This window comes from Sminthopsis crassicaudata, chromosome 4 (assembly GCF_048593235.1).
Source record: "Sminthopsis crassicaudata isolate SCR6 chromosome 4, ASM4859323v1, whole genome shotgun sequence".
NCBI classification, from domain to species: domain Eukaryota; kingdom Metazoa; phylum Chordata; class Mammalia; order Dasyuromorphia; family Dasyuridae; genus Sminthopsis; species Sminthopsis crassicaudata.
Window position 1 is genome coordinate 57406366 of NC_133620.1, and position 19104 is coordinate 57425469.

At 36.1% G+C, this 19104-nt stretch overlaps 1 protein-coding gene across 4 annotated transcripts; it reads left to right on the forward strand.

Annotated features, from left to right (window-relative positions):
- The first annotated feature begins 52 nt into the window (after window positions 1-52).
- On the forward strand, window positions 53-17816 carry BLZF1 (basic leucine zipper nuclear factor 1). 4 transcript variants are annotated; one of them, XR_012488999.1, is made up of 8 exons: window positions 53-159; window positions 2894-2961; window positions 6889-7331; window positions 10384-10583; window positions 12459-12587; window positions 14877-15096; window positions 15968-16292; window positions 17596-17816. XR_012488999.1 is itself a non-coding variant. In XM_074308295.1 (7 exons), exons 2-7 carry the CDS (start codon window positions 2931-2933, stop codon window positions 16148-16150), a joined length of 1206 nt encoding a protein of 401 aa, XP_074164396.1. In that variant the 5' UTR covers window positions 53-159; window positions 2894-2930; the 3' UTR covers window positions 16151-17294. The 4 variants fall into 4 exon arrangements, 2 of the variants coding, with proteins under 2 accessions (XP_074164396.1, XP_074164395.1); XR_012488998.1 differs by having other exon boundaries at window positions 2897-2961; XM_074308295.1 differs by lacking the exon at window positions 17596-17816 and having other exon boundaries at window positions 15968-17294.
- Window positions 17817-19104: the final 1288 nt, after the last annotated feature.

Genomic DNA, 19104 nt, shown 5'->3' on the forward strand with positions numbered 1-19104 from the left:
ACTATTTCCGTTGGTGGATGGGGATAACCCGGAAGCGAATCTCCTAGAAACCGGAAGGAGTCAGAGGAGAAAGAGAAGCTAGGTTTGTCTGTATGGCTGCGGGCGGCTGTGCATCCCAGACCTGGGAACAAAGAAGAAAAGTATTCCGCGAAATCTACGGTAAGATCATAGCAGCCCGCGATAAAGGCTTGAAGAACAAGGAATGGAAGAGTTATATGGGCAGCGGGAAGAGTGACACGGGTCACTAATCAAATTTGAATGGGTAGTGTAGGCAGGACGGAGCCTGGGAAATCCCGTTTCCCCAAATTTCCGGGACCAGAAGACCATTAGGGTTTTCATTTCTCTGGTGGTCATGTGGGCGGCTTCTGTTGTTCATAGTTCTATAAAGAGTTTCCAAAGAGGGCGACGTAGTACCTTTCCGCTGGAGGGGGGAGAGGAGGGAGGAGGGGAGAATCTTGGACACCCTTCCCCATAGATTAGAACTGAGGGCAGATTGTGATTGATGGAGAGCCCTTCAGTTACAAGTCCCTCGTACCCCAAAGACAGGTGACGGTCCGTTCTGAACCATTCATTACACTTGTCACTTTTTTCTTCTACAGTGTATCCTATCAGAGATAGCCACAATTAAGTAGTCAGTTACCAGTAATAGTAAGGATACTTTTAAAAATTTTTTTTAAATTTTCGGCAGTTGAAACCCTATCCTAGTATAGGTTGTGAAATGGTGCTGTGTCAACACATTGATGTCAACATTGATGACATTGTTGGAAGTCATTACATTGATATGAATGTGGTAACAATGTTGCATCAGACTTTTTCCCTGCTGGGCAATAGAATTTCAGAGTTGAAAATGTTAAAACTCGGGACAGCTAGATGGCGCAGTGGATAGAGCACCAGCCTTGAATTCAGGAGGACCTGAGTTCAACTCTGGTCTCAGACACTTAACACTTCCTGGCTGTGTGACCCTGGGCAAGTCACTTAACCCCAGCCTCAGAGGAAAAAAAAAAAGAAAGAAAATGTTAAAACTCCATATTATTGTATTGTTATTTATTCCTAACCTGCAAAGCCCCAATGGATCTCATATAGAAATAAATCAGAAATAACCTTTCCTTCTGTGATATTTATATGGTTTATATTTCAAATATATGTCAGTGTTCTTGTGATTTTAAAAATATAAATGCTAGAAAGTAATATTTAATTTCTAGTGCTTTTTGGTATTTCCTCAGCAAATACTTATAGTATAGTTCCTATCATGTGAAATGGAATTCTAATATTAGGAAGTTTGAGAACTCTCAGAGTTGTACAAGTACTAGATTGAGTCAATCCTGGGTTTTGTTTGTCTTTGTTCCTTGACCTGTAATTCAACTTGAGTGAATAATTTAAATTCTTTTATCTTCAGCCTTATGGAATTATTTTGAACTTTCTAAGGTCCCTTCCAGCTCAAAGGCAGTGGTCTCTAGTGTAACCCTTTTTCTGAAGTGTGAATCTCTTCTATAGCATCCCTGACAAATTGTACTCAAGCCTCTGCTTGAAATCTTCCTAAGATAAACAATCCATAGCCTATGGAGGAAACATATTCTGTTTTAAGACAACCTTGATTGTGAGCAGTGATCCTCAAACTTCCCTCAGACTGTGGGAGGGCCGGACTATCGTAAAAACAAAAACTCACTCTGTCTCTGCCCCTCAGCCCATTTGCCATAAGCCAGCAAGCTCCATAAACTTCCTGAGAGGCAGCATCTGGCCCACAGGCTGTAGTTTGAGAACCCCTGGTTAAGAGGTTCTTACTTTTTTTGAACAAAAGTGTGCCATGCCATGTTGTTTACTGATTGGCCTTGTTCTGCTTTTTAGTACTAAGCAGAATAAATTTTATCCTTCTTAATGACAATACTTCATATATTAAAAGATAAGTGTTATATTCTAACAAGTCTTATTATGAGTCTAACCATCCTTAATTTTCCCAAGCATTTATTATTTACCTAGTAGTTCTCCTAATAAGTATAGAACTGGAACTTTTATTTTACTTATTGGTAAAGGAAATTCACCAAGGAGGAAATTTCCTCCACTAACTCAAGTCTGTGCCATCTCTGTAACTCAGGGGTGGAGAACCTTTTTTCTTCCAAGAGTCATTTGGATATTTATAATATTATTTGCAGGCTATACAAAATTATAAATTTAAAGAACTCAAGCCTTGAGAAGTTGTTGTGCCTGTCTTTCAGCTCATCACCTATGATTGCCTTGGCACATAATTTAACAGGCCTTTATCACCATGGGCCCAACATCCTCACCCCTATTGTAACTCATCATTAAGCCTTTGGCTAGAGCACTGAGAGGTTAAGGGGCTTGCCCAGAGTCATACAGTGAGTACATGTCAGAAGTGAGATTTGGACCCAGGTCTTCCTAGTTTCAAGTCTGTTTCTCCATTCATTGCACTATGCTTCCTGCGGCATCACTGTGTAAATATTTTGCTTAAATGTGCTAAACAGAATTGAAAAGAATAGCCCAGATGTCTGATCAACACTACAAGATATCTATGAGACTATATCCCATAAAGCAGGTGTTCTCAAACTACGGCCTGGGGGCCAGATGTGGCTGCTGAGGACGTTTTTTGCGGCCCCGCTGGGTTATGGCAAATGGGCTGAGGGGCCGATACAGAGTGTGAGCTTTTGTTTTTACTATAGTCCAGCCCTCCCACAGTCTGAGGGACAGTGAACTGGCCCCCTATTTTAAAAGTTTGAGGACCACTGCCATAAAGTAATAAATTTCAGAGGTAGCTGGGGCACATATAATCTCATTGGGGAAGCAGTTAACGGTTTAGAATATTTCAGGTAAGGATACAGTTGCCAAATTAATTTACATTTTGTTCATTCTTTCATACTAATACATTTCTATATTTCAGCAGCCGTCACCCGGTAAAGTACTCTGAGTAAGGAAAAATGACTTCCCTTGAAAGTCCTGACATCAAAGGTAAGTATTTTATAATGCATAATAAAAAAAAAAAGAGAGAGAGAGAGAGAAAATTTGTGAAGAGACCTGTAAGGGATCAAGTTTCTTGTAGCAATATAATAATAATGTAATACAATTGTAATTTGAATAATTAAAAGCAAAGTATTAAATGTTACCCTAATTATGTAGAATTTGTTCTCATGTGTAGCTTTGTTTAGGTGCTATAAAAGCACAGTTTTCAGATGTGTGTTCTCTCTTCTTGAAAATTAATGTGGACTAAATAAAGCATGCAAATAACTAACAAGTAACAGATATACATAATAGATATAGATATCCTGACTTAAGCAAATCTTACCTATGAAAATTACTTTTAAACAAAATATAAGGGATGATCTTTTTCACAATGAAAGGATTTACAGCAAGATTTTCCTTTTAGTGGCAGACTTCCCTAATGTCTTCAAATTATGAATTATTTTCAGAAATATTACATGTATGTACATGAATATAGATATCTCTGTAATTTTTTAGGAACCTCTTGATTGTATAGATGCAATTCACCAAGTATCACAAAAGTGTTTTGCTAAGTTGCAAAGAAAATAAAGAAAGAAATGTAACAGTTTCAACTCCTAAGGTGCTTACAATGTACCATGAAATAAAGGCAGATACACAAATAAACATAGCACAAGTGCATGTATTCATCTTCATAAGAATATTACAAGGTATTTTGAAGGTTGAGAAATAGGACAGTGGAGAACTCAGAGAAGACTACATGAAAGAGAAATATAAAGATGGGACACATTGGAAAAGACTCTGATGATAGTAATTATTGAAGGCAAAAGGAAAAAGATGAAAAGAATAGTGTCATGGAAGTAACTTGGGCAAACTTCGTGACATAATGGAGAACTAAAAAGCCTAGCTTGTTGTGGTCCATGGGTCATGAAGAGTCAGATATGATCAAACAACTATATTATTCTCTCACTTCCTAATTATAGACATCTTCCAAGGCTTTGTCAACTCTCTCTATACTCTTTTAACAACCCAATCACATGCAGATGACTCCCAAATATATTAGTCTTTCCCTAAGCTTTCTTCTGAACTAAAATCAGTATGACATCACCATCTGTTTCCAAAACATTTCTAGACCCAGCTCTCCCAAAGGCTTCTCAGACTCAACAACTTTCTTCCCCCTCCCCCTAAATCTATCACTTCCAAACTTCCCTATTTATTTGAGCACATCACCATCCTTCTAGTCTCCACATATGCAACTTTAGGCTCTTCCTGCACTCTTTATTCTCCTTCACCTTTCTAGCTTACTAACATCCTTTCTAAACTAGTACCCCAAACTTCTCTTTGGTATATTTTAAAATTCCATTTTTAGGACTTGATATATAGGAATTAGGACATTATTAGAATTTTTTTTTTCCCCACTTTGGAAAGATGTTAGAATCTTTAAAGATCAAATAGTGCCTTATATTATTGTGATTTCCCATTTCAAAAAACCATTCAAGGGCTTTGGGTGGAGATTAGAAAGGACTTTGCTACAGCATCATCAGTTTGAATTCTCTAAATTACATGGGAGTTACAGTGAAACGTTACAATAGCTTGCATGTTTGGAACTTCTTGGGCATTTGTTGGTGCTTGACAGCAATCCTGCCTTGTATTTTGAAAAGTATTTTTTATGCTTAAAAGGAATTTTGCTTCAAGTTCAATGAAGAGTTATTTACTTTGGGGTGACTAAATAGATTCATTTAAAGACAGGAATGTCACCAGAGACATATTGAGTAATCACTACAAAGTAGAACTACTTTAGTACAATTTGCAAGGCCACTTGTGAGTTCCATCTTGTGTTGTTGTTAATATATATCTTCTTTATTCCCAATTAAATTTAAAAACCTTGAATTTAAGGACTGTTTCTTGAATGTCTTTGCCTCTGTAGTGTTTGTACCATACTTAAAATTGCTTGTTGGTTGTGATGGTGATGATGAAGAATGAAGGTCATTAATTACATCATTTACATCATTACATCATATTATTTTGTGATATTTTAGTTTTTCTTTCTCTTCCTGGCTAGTATTATGCCTATTTACAGCAGTTTTTCATCTTTCCATTTTTTTTTTTTTTTTTTTTTTTTTTTTTTACTAATCTATAGTACCCCGGGAAATGTGCTAAAAATATATTTTGTAATGTAAGGACATTTAAAAAAAAAGAAACCACATTATTATTTTTAAAACCTGGTCTTTGTAACTGCTTTTTCAGATTCTTGTTTTTGCTTATGTTGTTCTTTGGTGTTTATTATTATTGTTGTTTTTGTTGTGGTTGTTTGAGGGAAGTTTTTTGGCAGTAGTTAGAATGACATTCTCAGGAATGTGACCTTTAGATAAATAAGATATCACTGAATATGTTAATATAAGACTTTAATGGAAGGCTTAATTATCTGCTCAGAATGCCCAGGCATTTCTTAGTTTATTTCGTCCCATATGGCTAAGCTCTAAAATCAGCAGTGATCCTGCTTTCAATGAATCATTGTTTTTTTTTGTTGTTGTTGTTGTTTAGTTTTGTTTTTTCACTCAAGAGAATGACAATGATAAGTTTTTCCTAGCTTATTCAGTTTGATAAGTTGGAAGGAAATAATCTGAAAATAAGTGGTTTTTATTTTCAGTGCTAAAGTTTCAACACATCAGGAAAAAATGGTTTCAATCAACTAATAATCGACAAAGACTCAATATGAATTCATGACTTTTAGGCATTGTACATCATATGTAAAAGAAGTATAAGACACAGTCCTATTGCCCTTAAGAGCTTAGATTCATGAAAAGACATGAAACAATTATACAGTGATAAAACGTAAGATTGCATGCCAGATTAAAACAATATAGCCAGCAGCATCAGCATTAGCATAAAGAAGATGGGACTCAGTCCTGAAGTGTGAGTAGGAATTAATGAGGAAGAAAAAATAGGGAAACCTTTCAGGAAGACTAGAATATGACTGTTGGAGATAGACATGAGAATGGGTTATTTTTGAAAATAAAGAGAAAAATTATTACTTTGCACTCCCTCAACCCCCATTTAATAGAAGAAAACTGGATAAATGCTTAGTCTTATTACATTTACTTCAGTTCTTTTAATTTAATGGCATCAGTCTGAGTAATTTGGAGACATTAGTATTTTTATGTTTCCTTAAATTGCTATTTTTGTGGTAAAATTATGGAATGGGGCCAGTTGAAGGGTAACTTTGACCCCTACTCTGGGAATTTATATTTAAAAGGTTTTGAACAGAGTACTGATATGGTCAGAGTAATGTATAAGGGATATGAATCTGGTGATAGTTAAGCATAGTTGTACAACTGTAGCAGGTGATTATTTGGGCATATAGACTTTACGCTTACACTGAACTCTTTCATATATGCCAGAATAAAAAAGAACAAAGGAATCTTCTCCCCCTCCAAAAAACAGACAGACAAACCTGCCAAGAGTTTAACCAAGAAGAATCCAATCATATTTCAGGATAAACAGGCTAACACTTTTCATGTATTTTCTGTGGCTAGTATAGTAGTTACTTGTATAGATAAAGAAAACTATTCACTTGTGCACAATCTAATGAAATGAGATGACAAGCCTTGGACAAAAGATGGTCTTGGATGAGCCAGTAGATAGAGCCCTTAACCAGAAGTCAGGGAGACTTCAGATCTTGTCTCAGACACTCCCTGTATGGGTGATCCCACGCAATTCTCTTAACCTCTGTACCTTAGTTTTCTCTTCAGTAAAATGGGGATAACAATAGCTTTTACCTCCCAGGGTTGTTTGAGAATAAAATAATATTCTTAAAGTCCTTTGAAAACATTATATAAATACTAACTCTGGATTATTTTTTGTTAGTCATTCTAAATTATGAAGCAAAGCAGAATGATTTTATTAGCAAATGTTTGTTCTTTGTTTTCCAAATTTTAGTAAGTCCTGCTTCAGTACCAATCCGTGGGGCTGGAGATGGAATGGAAACTGAGCAGCCATCTAAGTCAGTGGAAGTTACCTCTGGAATCCATCCCCAGAGCTGTCATGGCCTGCGAAGTCCTCGGAAGAAACCTGTTCCATCACTGAGCCCAGGGGTGCTTCAGCTGGGCAAGATTATCACTGACAAAGCAGTAGAAGTTGAAGCTGTTCGAATACTAGTTCCCAAAGCTGCTATATCCCATGATATCCCTGCCAAAAATGCCAAACTGGTTAAATCTTTGGGACATCATAAAGGAGAACTTTTAAGTCAATCAGATGGAGTCGTAGATCCCAGAAAAGAGGTGGCAGAGCTAAAAAACAAAGTAGAAAAACTCAGAAGTTCTGAAAAGAGATTGCTGCAGGACAAAGAAGGGCTTTCCAACCAACTCCGTGTGCAGACAGAGGTGAGAGCAGCCTTAAAAAAGAGCATTCTTTACACTTGAGCCTGCAAAATCTAGTCATTGCAAAAAATGTATCTCCTTTCTGCATATTTGGGAATACTATTACAGTGCCCTCTGTTGCCTCCAACAACACCCACACACATACATGCACATGTGCATTTCCTGGCACTATGCAAGGCTCTAAAAGATTCTGTCCTGCATTTCACAATTGCTCCAAGTTTCTGGTAATAGGATTAGAATTGGAGTTTTCTTGGTTCCTTCCAGCTAGAAATGATGTCTCTCAAGTTACTCAGCACTTTGGAATTGTCCTTTATACTTAAAACATTATTTTTTATGTTATAGTAGTTCATTATGGGTTTTTCCCCATTCAGTTTTAAGGTCCTTGAGGGCAAGGACTCTGTAGATCTCATGCCTTGTAGAAGCTTTATACATACATCTGCTTAAGGAATCTGTGATTTAACTGGTATGAAGACTCCCCTCATTTCACAGTGTAAGTGCAGCCTCTCTATAACTTATATTAGAATGTGGATCCAAGCTTAGAGAAATTAAGGAATGTGGCTGTGGTGATATAATAAGTAGTAAAGGCAGGATTTGAACCCAGGTTTTGCTGTGTCTAAGCCTAGTACTCTCTATGTACTATGTTGCCTAAGATGTGCCTTGCATGAAGTAGATAATTTCTCAATATTCTTTTAAATTGAAGTGGTGATTCAGTGTTATAGACTTATGGGGTTAATTCTGTGGGTTCAAGAGATGATCATATTAAAGGAATAGTCATATGGTTCTTATTACCTTCCCATACTATTAAAGGGAAAAGCAAAAGTAGCCCCTAGCCTGCGGGGAGGATCTCAGATGATTTAACAAGTGAAGAAAGTGCACTGCTCCTCTCACTTGCCTTGTATGCTTCTAGATCAAAGGGCACCTCTTCTGGGCCTGCCAGGTTTCTTCAGGTCCTGTATCTGCCTTGTGTTCACACATATAAGTGCCAAGACCAGGTGAGGATGAGGTGTCTTGGGCTGTGGGGTGAGGCTGAATTGCTCCTGTTCATGTGCCCAAAACTGCTTGATTTTTTGAGACTCTTGCTCATTAAGTACTCTTGAAGAGTTTTAAGAGCTAATTGGTCAGATGGTGTTTAAGCATAGATAGTCTTTTCTGAGTACTAACTGGGCCCAAAGATTAGAAACCTCTTGATGGATTTCTATACTTCTGATATGTCTTTGACCTTCATGGCCTCAGGTGTAGACCTCTTTTTGGGAAGAAATCTGTGTTGGATTACCACAAATAACCAAAGGATAATAATATATGGCCAATGAGTTTGAAAGATGATGGTTATCTCAGGATGTCATTTGACTGTTTGGATATTGATAAACATCGTAAATACAATCTTGATTGAGGGATAGGGGAAGAGGAGAAAAACAGTATTTACATACAAAATCTTTTGTAAAAAGAAAAGGAAGAAAAACTTGTACTTTTAACAAGCAAATTTACAAGCAATAGTGGGTTTCAAAGAAAATTCCTAATTCAACATGCAAGCAAAAAAACAAAGGAGTATAGTAAACTCTACTTACTGGAAAAATGTTTTCTGCTTAGGAAAGGTCCCAAAATTGGGTGTTGCAATTGTAATTTCAGTAGACAGTAATAATACCAATAACTGTATCTGTAGCCATAATAATAACATGGACTTCACTGATCACATAAGTGTTCCTCTGCACATAGAAAATTATACCTTAGTAGCATCTCAAACCACAAGATGGGTCACAGTGGTCATAATAAAATGTTGTCTAGATAGAAAAGCAGGCCACCCAAAGTACTGACCACACCAGTAATTATTGCTTACTTATTTTTGTTGACTAAGATGTCAAAGACATTTTTGCCAACGACGTCAAAAATATATCAGTGGTTTTCTCTATTGGACATCTAATATAAGTAATCAAGGAATATTTAAGAAAAACAAACAGCCTTTTGGAATCATTTCTCCCACATATTTAAGAATAGAAAATTAATTTATTTGGGGGATTGAATTGATGGCTACTCACAAAATAGGGATGAAAAAAGTATTTTTAAAATAAGAGATATTGTTGAAAGATGCAGAGTTTGGGGGCAGCTAGGTGGCGCAGTGGATAGAGCACCAGCCTTGAATTCGGAGGACCCGAGTTCAAATGTGGTCTCAGACACTTAACACTTCCTAGCTGTGTGACCCTGGGCAAGTCACTTAACCCCAGCCTCAGAAGAAGAAGAAAAAAAAAAAAAAAAAAAGATGCAGAGTTTGGTGCCAGTTTCCTGATCTGCTCCCAGACCTTTGTTTAACCTAGTTAGGTTTCCAAGATCCAACAGATGGAGAGTCCTATCTGAAGCTATCAGCAAAATAGCCAGTAGTGTCATAAGCATTTGGATGCTATAGGTAGTCTTCTGTCAGTCAACAAACATTTATTTAGTGCTGCCATGTGACTACCCTGTGGAATACAACTGGGAACACAAAGACAAATGAAATGGCCCCTGCCCTGGAAGAGGTCAATTGTAATCAAAGAAAAAGTGCATAGAAGTCAGTTTACTCATACAAATACAAATAAAATACATACCAGGTCTCTACATAGTAATAGGTGATGGCAGCAAGAAAAGACCCGGTAAGGCAGAAGACATGGGAGCCCAAGTTTGACAGAGGATGGGGGAGGTAAAGAGGGTACTCTTCAGGCATGGGAGCCAAGAATCTGTGAGAAAAAGCCTAGCCAGAGCAGGAAGACTGCACTCAGGGCTGAAAGGGAAGCCAGGCTTCCTAAGGGCAAAAATATGTATGGAGCTTGGAAAAGTAGATTAGAAGCAGACTGTGAAAGGCTTCAAGTGACCATCTGGAGTTTGAATTTTATCATCAAGGATTTGAAATTCAGAAATATTAAGATATTCTAAGATGTTCCTGGTGAACACAATCTTGTGTTACATAACATTTCCACAAACAACTGAACCTTTTATCTTAGTACCCTATTCCATGTTACTTCATTAGCATTAATTCTCTTATTTCACTGATTAGCCAAGGCTGACTATTATTGTTCTTCTTTTCTAGGTAAATCGTGAATTAAAGAAGTTGTTAGTAGCTTCTGTTGGGGATGATCTGCAATATCACTTTGAACGTTTGGCTCGTGAGAAAAATCAGCTTATTTTAGAAAATGAGGCCCTGGGTCGGAACACAGCTCAGCTCTCTGAACAGTTAGAACGCATGTCTATACAGTGTGATGTATGGCGAAGTAAATTCCTAGCAAGCAGGTATTATGCTATTTCACCTAATTTTGTGAGTATTTGGTGCTACCATGTGAGACTACCCCATGGAGTACAACTGGGAACGCAAAGACAAATGAATGGGCCCTGCCCTGAAGGAGGTCAATTATAATTAGAGACAAAGCACATAGAAGTCAGTTTACTCATACACAGACAAATGAAATACATACCAGGTCTCTACATAGTAATAGATGATGGCAGCAGGAAAGACCCAGTGAGGCACACAAAACCTGTAAACACACAAAAGCAGAATCTATTGTGAAAAATATTGAAACTTTGAATTTAGGGACATTAGAGCACATTATAGCTGCTACAAGATGTTCTTTCTTCTACAGTAATAGCAAACATTTACCACTTTGTGAGTTATGGAGTATTTTTCATTTATCATTTTCACTTGATTTTCTGAGATTAGCAATGAAGATTTTATTGTCTTCATTGCAAAAATGGGACAGATTTTCAGATGAGGGAAATGGATCTCTCTCTGTGATGATGGAATAATAAACAACAGAACAAAAAGAAGGTCCTTTAGACTCTTTAGAGTATTTCCTCTATAGGTACCTAAACTGTCAGTAAATGAATTGAAAAGTAATGTGAAGTCAACTTGTACAGAATCTGAAATAGTGAATGGCTCACATCTAGACTGATAGAATTTTGGTTCTAGGAGCAAAAGTTACCCATAGACAACATCGCACCCCTTCCTCTTAGACTTTGGATTGCAGGAGGGAATACTCTTAGCAGACTTAATAGGAAAACTAGTAAAGCTGCTGTTCCTGCTTTTGAGAACACCAATAAGGTGTTAGATTTTTTTTTTTTTTAACATTGCAAATGAAATATAAAGATGTTAAGAATTGAAACAGATGTTCTCATTATAAACTAAACTTGCAAGTCATCTGGAAAAACCTGGCTTACACATGAAGTAGAATTCCAGAAGTATAGAATTGTGGTTGGTTAACTGGCTAAAACATCAGAAATCCCAGGTTCAAATCCTGCCTCAGACAGAGGTGGCCACGTGACTCTGGGCAGACAAGAGCAATTTCTGAACTCCATTAGTACAAAGGCTCTTAGACAATGAAATTACAGATCCATTTTGTTCTCTTTCTGCCGCCCCCAAAAAAGGAAAATAACTGAGCACTATCCAGTATGGCAGAAGTGCTTAAAACAGTATCATATGTTTCATAAATTTGTGAAAGAACATTCACCAAAGGCTTTAAAATGAGTTTCTATTTTAATTGTCCTACTACAGAATGACTTTAAAAAAATTTTTTTTGTAGTTGTGTGGATTTCATAAAAAATATTAAACATTCATTAATTTTCATTGAGTATATTAAAATTCATGATTACTTTATAGCCTTTGAAAAGCTCTAAGAACAATAGATTTCTTTTTTGCATTATTTATTTACCCTCTAATAGTATTTGAAAAGAACTGCTGTCTTTTGTCAAATCCTTGTTAACATTATATCTAAATAATTTTGAGCACACAAGACTAATTTTAAAATAATTTCTACTTTGTAGTACTCAGTGAAAAAACTCAGTCTGAGACCATGTTATTCAGATGGTTGTTAGTTGGGAGGAAGAACACACACAAATTTAAGAGACTTGATAATTGAAAAATAAAGATGACATCCTATGGGAATCATTATACTTATCTTGTAGCCTTTTTCCTGTTATACGTAACTTTAATTGTATGCCATTCATAAGCAACAAATTAAATTGAAAATTTTCATCAAAATTTTAAAAGATATTTCCACATAAAAATTTCTTTGTGTCAGTTGTAAAGTAAATTACTTAGTGTTTGGGTTTTTTAGGAATTTTTTGGTTTTGACTTTAAAAGATTTCATTTGTCAGACATTCAATCTTTTGCAGGGTTATGGCTGATGAGTTAACCAATGCTAGAGCAGCTTTACAGCGTCAAAGCCGGGATGCCCAGAGCGCTATTCAAGACCTCCTCAGTGAACGAGAACAGTTCCGGCAAGAAATGATCGCTACTCATAAGTAAGCCATACAGTGTTTGTTCTCCCAAAACCCAGACTTCTCTTTTGAGTTAATGTTCTATTTGTTCCTTTATTATACTGTACAGCAATAGGCTGAAAGTTCCACAAAAAAATTCAAAGCCTTCTCCATCCTGCAGGAGGAATCTTTGAGGATAAATGTAGGATATGCCTTGAGAGTTAGATGGCTTGCCTCCTCTAGAAAGTTTTCTGTGAGAGCAGGTATTATAAGAAATCTTCCTTACATGCTTTGAAATACAGAATTTCAGACTTCAAGACCATTCAGTACCAGTTACCAATTTGCATTCTCACAAGTCTGGTGTAAATATATATATGTATAAATTTAATTCAGCTCAACAAGCATTTATTGAGCTCCAGCTGTGTGTTTAATAGGTATTGGTGATACACACTCAAAAATAATAATAGTTTCAGAGTTTAAGCAATTTTAATATTTTAATTTATATACTTTCAGTCAGAAAGAATAATATGTAATCAGTCTATAAAGACAGACCAAAACCTGATTGTGAAGGGCTTTAAATGCTGACCATTTTAAGAGTTTGTAATTTACCATGGACTCAGTAGAGAGCCATTGGAGCTTAAGCCAGGAGGGGACATGGCCAGACTCAAGCTCTAAGAATTGAAATTTGACAGCTGGAAACAAAAGTTAGACCAATCAGGCTGCTGTAATAGTTGAGGCAAGAAGTCATGAGAACCTAAATTAGGGCTATGAACATGGAATGGAGGATGGGAGATGGCTATGTTGTATAGAGATAATACCAGTTATTAGAGTTCTAAGAGTTATTCTAAATTATTATTATGCTACTCTGGGTTATACCATGATTATGAAAATACCATCTATGGCATGTTAGATCTCCAGCTGTCAAGTAGGTAGTCTTATTGGAAGGCACATACTTAAGAGGACCCCGACCTATTTTAATGGGAAAAATAGCATGTCATGGTAGAGCCAGGAAGACCTTGTTTCAAACTTTGCCTCATTTAGTTACCTACTGTATGACCATGGCCATGTTATTAAACCTTTCTGAGCCTTATTTTACTGTTTTATTTTTTTGCTGAGGCAATTGGAGTTAAGTGACTTGCCCAGGGTCACACAACTAGAAAGTGTTAAGTGTCTGAGACCAAATTTGAACTCATGTCCTCCTGACTTCAGGGCTGGTGCTCTATTCACTCACTGTGCCACCTAGCTGCCCCTATAGCCTTAGTTTATGTATGTGTAAAATGGAGATGATCCTTCATAGGATTTTTGGAAGGATTTTAGAAAGGGTTTTAGAGTCTAGAGAAAGTGTATAGTAAAAATCCTAAATTGAAATTACTCTTGAAGATCCTTTTGATTTCTCATCAAGTGCAATAGTGTGTCATTAAACAGTGAGGACTAGAAAGAGAAGTATAGTTTTTTAAAAAAGAAAGCTTAAATGGGCCTAAGAGGTACTGTGGAAATAAATGACATTTTTTTCACCAACCCATTTAAGCTTTTGATTAGGAAAGTTGGTATAATCAGGGCTTCTACTCAAAGGAAAAACAAAACCAAGCTGTGTTTTCAGAGAAGAAAAGGCTTCTCCCGTAAGCATGATTTTACTGCGAGGGAAGAATGGCCTGAAACCAGAGGGGACATTCAGAGCTGGGTTATTCTAGCTGCCCAGGAAAGCCAAGGAAGGGGGGATCCTCTCCTTAGTACTATAGCCCAAGTAAAATGGGTAGTCAGTCTGCTGAGAGGATGAAGAGGTTCCCAGCCACCTTTAGCATAGCAAGGTGCTCACACAACGAGAGGTTCGATCTGGGCCTGCTGCCCCAGGTTACACTCAGTGGGCACAAAATGACATGAGGTGGATATTGTTTTGTGCCTTTGTTTTCCCCAAAATGTTATGTAATTAGATTTATATAAATGAAATGCACATATAACATAACTATATATGCGCACACACACACACACACACACACACAAACACCTTGAAAACTATATAAATGAGAGGCTATTACTATTATTACTCTTTCCTATTGCAGTGAGCAGCATCTAAGCAAACTTTTTGCTAATTAACTTACCTAATTTTCCAGATCAAATGTATCTGCCTTGTCTGGAATTTTCTTAAGTTTTCTTTGAATTCTGTAGTGAAGAAACAATATGCAAATTCAAATGTTTCCCATTTATTTTGTATACCTGGCTTGTAATTTGCTGTAACATTAACTGTTAAATCCACTGACTTAACAGCTTGTAATAATCCTTGTTTCAGAGTTCTGGCCCATAACAATTAACAGTTTGTGTCTGTTTCTGTGGCAGATTACTCGAAGAACTCTTGGTTTCCTTGCAGTGGGGTAGAGAGCAGACTTACTACCCTAGTGAACAACCCCATAGCACTGCAGAGCTGGCCTCAGCAAATCACAGACTGGCCACAGCACTGAATTCACACCTGCTTGGAAATGTTGGCACTAAGAATCTAAAAAAGGCTTCCCCTGCTGTTGAATTCTGTAGTACTCCCGCTGAAAAAATGGCCGAAACTGTAAGTTGTTTTCAGAATCATCAACTTTTGAGTTCTGAGAAAGGGATCCTATGAGAGCCAATAGTTGTTAAGGAAAAAAATACCAGATTTGAAATCAAGAAACCTGGGATCTAGGTTCTGTGCTGCTAAAGACCCTAATCAAACATTCTCTGGGCTATTTTATCTTCATCTATAAAATATGGAGGGGAGAATTAATGATCACTAATCTCCAAGGAAAGAGGAAAGAAAGAAAAGTTATATTCCGGTAGAGAATCCAAACAGACGTGACTTCTTTGCTTATGACATGGCCTTTAAATATAAAGTGTGGTCACCTAGAATTTTTGCTGTTTCTCACTACTATTTCTATATGTGTCATTTCTAGGAAAGAATTTTCTGAGTTAGAATGTTGATCTCTGAAGTCTTTGTGCTTACCTGTGAATAAGCACTCCAGTTTTGCCTAACATTTTTTTTCCATTGAGTGTTGGGTGAAAAAATGTCTATTGTACTTTTAAGTGATTTTATGAATAATAGTCATATATGATTTTTAAAAATTGATATTGTTGTAGTTCAAACTCTTCATTTTCCCAAACATATCCAATGAAATAGGAGTGTTTGTTTTAAGATGGGGCTGGGGGGTGGGGGGAGAGCGCATTAATTTCACCATGATTTGTTATTTGTTGCACTGTCTCTAGGTGCATGGTGTTGTAACTAGGCATCATTGTTTGTTTTGTTCGTTTGTGAACTTTGTAGTCTTCTAGTAAGAAGATACAACACATTGTAGTTATATATTATGGAATTGAGGCTAAGAACTTTTAGAGCAATTCCTTTTCAATGTGTCGTTTTTATTATCTTAATGTTGAATCTGATCATAGCTTTTTTTTTTCCCCTTTAGATTCTGCGAATTTTAGATCCAGCTACCTGTACAGAAAGCTCATCTGAAATATTTTCAGAGTCTTCACCAGCCACTTTGCTTTCTACAAAAAAAAATATTGGACGATTCCATCCATATACTAGATATGAAAATATAACTTTCAACTGCTGCAATCACTGCCAGGGAGAACTTATTGCCCTTTAAAAGAATTCAAATCAGAGTCTTCAGAATGTCCTAGAATCTCTTATCATTACTTGAGTTATCTCTCTGGGGGCGAGGGTATTATTAGGACACCATGTAATGGTACTTTCTACTTATATATTGGATTTCTCCAAAGAATTTCCAGGTATTGAACTTTAGATCTTTTTCATATTTAGTTACTCAGGGCATAAAAAGCACAAAACTCTAAAAATACTAATCACCAATAATACAAGCTTTCCAAAGCTTCATACTATGCTTTCTTTAAAGTTTGTAGTTTTGCAATTCTCTTGGTAGTTGTGATTTAAAATCTCTCCAGAAGGTGGAATCAATTTAGTTTAAAAACTTCTCCAGGATTTGTGCAGTGTTCTTTGCATTTCTATTAAAATCCAAAATGACTACACTGATTTTTACCAGTTTATAAGTTCCCAAAAGAACATGCTAATAAAGTACGTTTACCTTAATGGAAAAAGGGGAAAAAATAAAGTGTAATAAGCTAAATGGTTCTGAATAAATGATTGATAAGAATGTATGTTCAGCACAGAGTATACATATGACGTTAGGGAGTTTTCAGATTGGCGTATAAAGCTGATGAGAAAAACAATTGAAATGATTAAATTGAACCATAGCAAAAGTGATGCACAATAGTAATGATATTGAATATATATTTTACTTGTTTTTCTAAAAAACTATTCTGGTCTTGATTTGTACAAATCTGAGTAATAGGACTTTAAGAGACCTTTTAGATATGAAAGATTCTATACAGCATGTATTTTTTTTTTTTAAACTGTAACATAACAGACCATTAATACCTTTATAAACCCAAAGAAGAAAATCAGCCCATTAGTTTAAAGTTTGTTTTCATCATTGTTTTATTATGTATCAATGGTTTGAGTCCTTAAAAACTGTACTCATTTTGTACCAGATTACTGGACTCATTTAAATTAGTTTCCTGTGTAATTATACCAAATCATGCAGACGAGTTACAGAAGTGCCTATTAGAAATCTTCAATGGTCAGATATAAATATGATGTGTATGTTTTTGTCAAATGAATACTTGTTTCTGGTTGCAATGTTTGGATTAATTTATTGTTTCAAATGGCAATAAATATATTTACTTTTTCCTGCAATAAAACTACTTTATTTTTAATGTCGTGTTTACCATGGATGTTGATGCTCTCAAGTCAAAGCTTGGTCTAGCTCAGAATTAGAACTGGTTGCTCCCAATTGGTTTTCTCCTTTTCATAGTTTTTTAGCTGTGATTTGTAAAGCTCTTATATGCTTTTAGCTCTTTAAACTGTATAGTTAATCCCAGGTGAATAAGAGAAATAATTCAGACAATGATAATACATTTGAAACTAGTTATTTTTTACAGACAAAATTATTTTTCATGATTATATAAACATCTATTTGCAAAATGCATTCATGATCTCCTTTTGTGTTACTTTCAGTTTAGATTAAAACATCACTGATCAGATTCAGCATTCTCGGAATAAAATGTATCTTGAAGGACAAGATTTTACAAGTGCAAGATTTTAGGTGCAAACATAAAAATATCTATCACAGAAATAGTTCAACCAATTTGTGCCAACATTTAAAATGTTTTGAATGGAAATTTTAATGTATGCAGTGAGTGGTTTTTATTCAATTAAACTTAAGCTTCATTTTGTCATTAATTTCACCATTTCAATACTATAAGCTCTTATAGTGGCATTGTAGATGTAATCTTCACATTGATAAATTACTCATTTACCGTTTTATTAGAATCAGAGGATTTCTAACAGCCTGCTTATCCTAACTCCCAAATCTTGTGAAAAGCCTAGGTTTTTCCCATCTCTTCTGAAGCTAAAATACATTGATATGTTTCCATCTTTAGAAAACTAGGTGAGATTATAGCCTCCAAATCCCTGAAGATGATATCCACTTCCTTCACCCTCCATTATTACAATTTTTTCTCCTACATAAACACCTCATAACTGAAACAAGCTTTCTCCTCCCCTCTTCCTCCTCAGCCCATCTATGGCCCTCTTCTTCCTGAAAGACTACAGGAGTTATTTCTCTCCATTGTTAACTTTGTCTCAATCCCTCTCTGGTCTCTTCCTTCCCTTTGCCCTTATATTCACCCTCTCGTTCTGCAGTTTAATCCTATCTAAAAAAAGTTTCACCTGTTGGTGAGGTGTTGGGAGTTTTAGTCCATGGATTCTTCCTTCAACTAAGATCCATTTCCTCCCTCCTTTCCTGGGTGTGCAATTTCTTAATAGTCCCTCTGTTAGATGGTGGTGCTGTTTTTAATCTGACTTTTCCTTTCTACTTTTCCTTTTTTTCCCCCTCTTATTTTCCAGAGTAATTTGTTACTTGTTCCTCCCTTGGCTACTGTCTATTTAACTTTTTAGTATTTCTATTGTTTGGGATGTTGGCAAAATAAACACTCTGCTCTTGTTTAGTTTACAAATGCCTCTTTTTTAATTAAATGTCCTTTTTTTTTTTTTCATTAATGATTCAGTTCAAGTTTGCAAAACATATTAATTCCCTTGGGTTGCATCTTGGGCATCTTTGCTCTCCCTAACACAGTATTCCTTTCTGAGGCTTCTATCTGTGGCAGAATAGTCATATCATTCTAACTTGTCTTTCCTTTATATCTTAAAGACTCCCAGTCACTTACATAATTTTTTTTGCTTGTCATTAAAATGAATAATATATGTCTTGGAGTTTGCAGCAAAGGGGTGTGTGTGTGTATGTGTAGGAGGAGGATGTGGATGTGGTTTCCTGGAGGAAAAGTAAATCCTTTTCATTGGTACTTTGTGTATTCAGAAGTTCTAGGCAGTTTTTTTTATTTCTTCCAGTAAGAGGTTTAGGTTTTTAATTTGCAATGTTCTAGGAGATCTCTCATCTTTATATTGTCTCTCTGCATTGTCTTCAAAATCAATGTTTTGCTTGTCTCAAGATCATATTTTTGCTTC

Excerpts from the sequence above, each read along its gene's own strand:
- BLZF1 (XM_074308295.1), top strand. The coding sequence starts at position 2,931 with ATGACTTCCCTTGAAAGTCCTGACATCAAAG. Across the intron at positions 10,584-12,458 it reads AGTAAATTCCTAGCAAGCAG|GGTTATGGCTGATGAGTTAA; the intron begins GTATTATGCTAT and ends AATCTTTTGCAG. Across the intron at positions 12,588-14,876 it reads GAAATGATCGCTACTCATAA|ATTACTCGAAGAACTCTTGG; the intron begins GTAAGCCATACA and ends TTTCTGTGGCAG.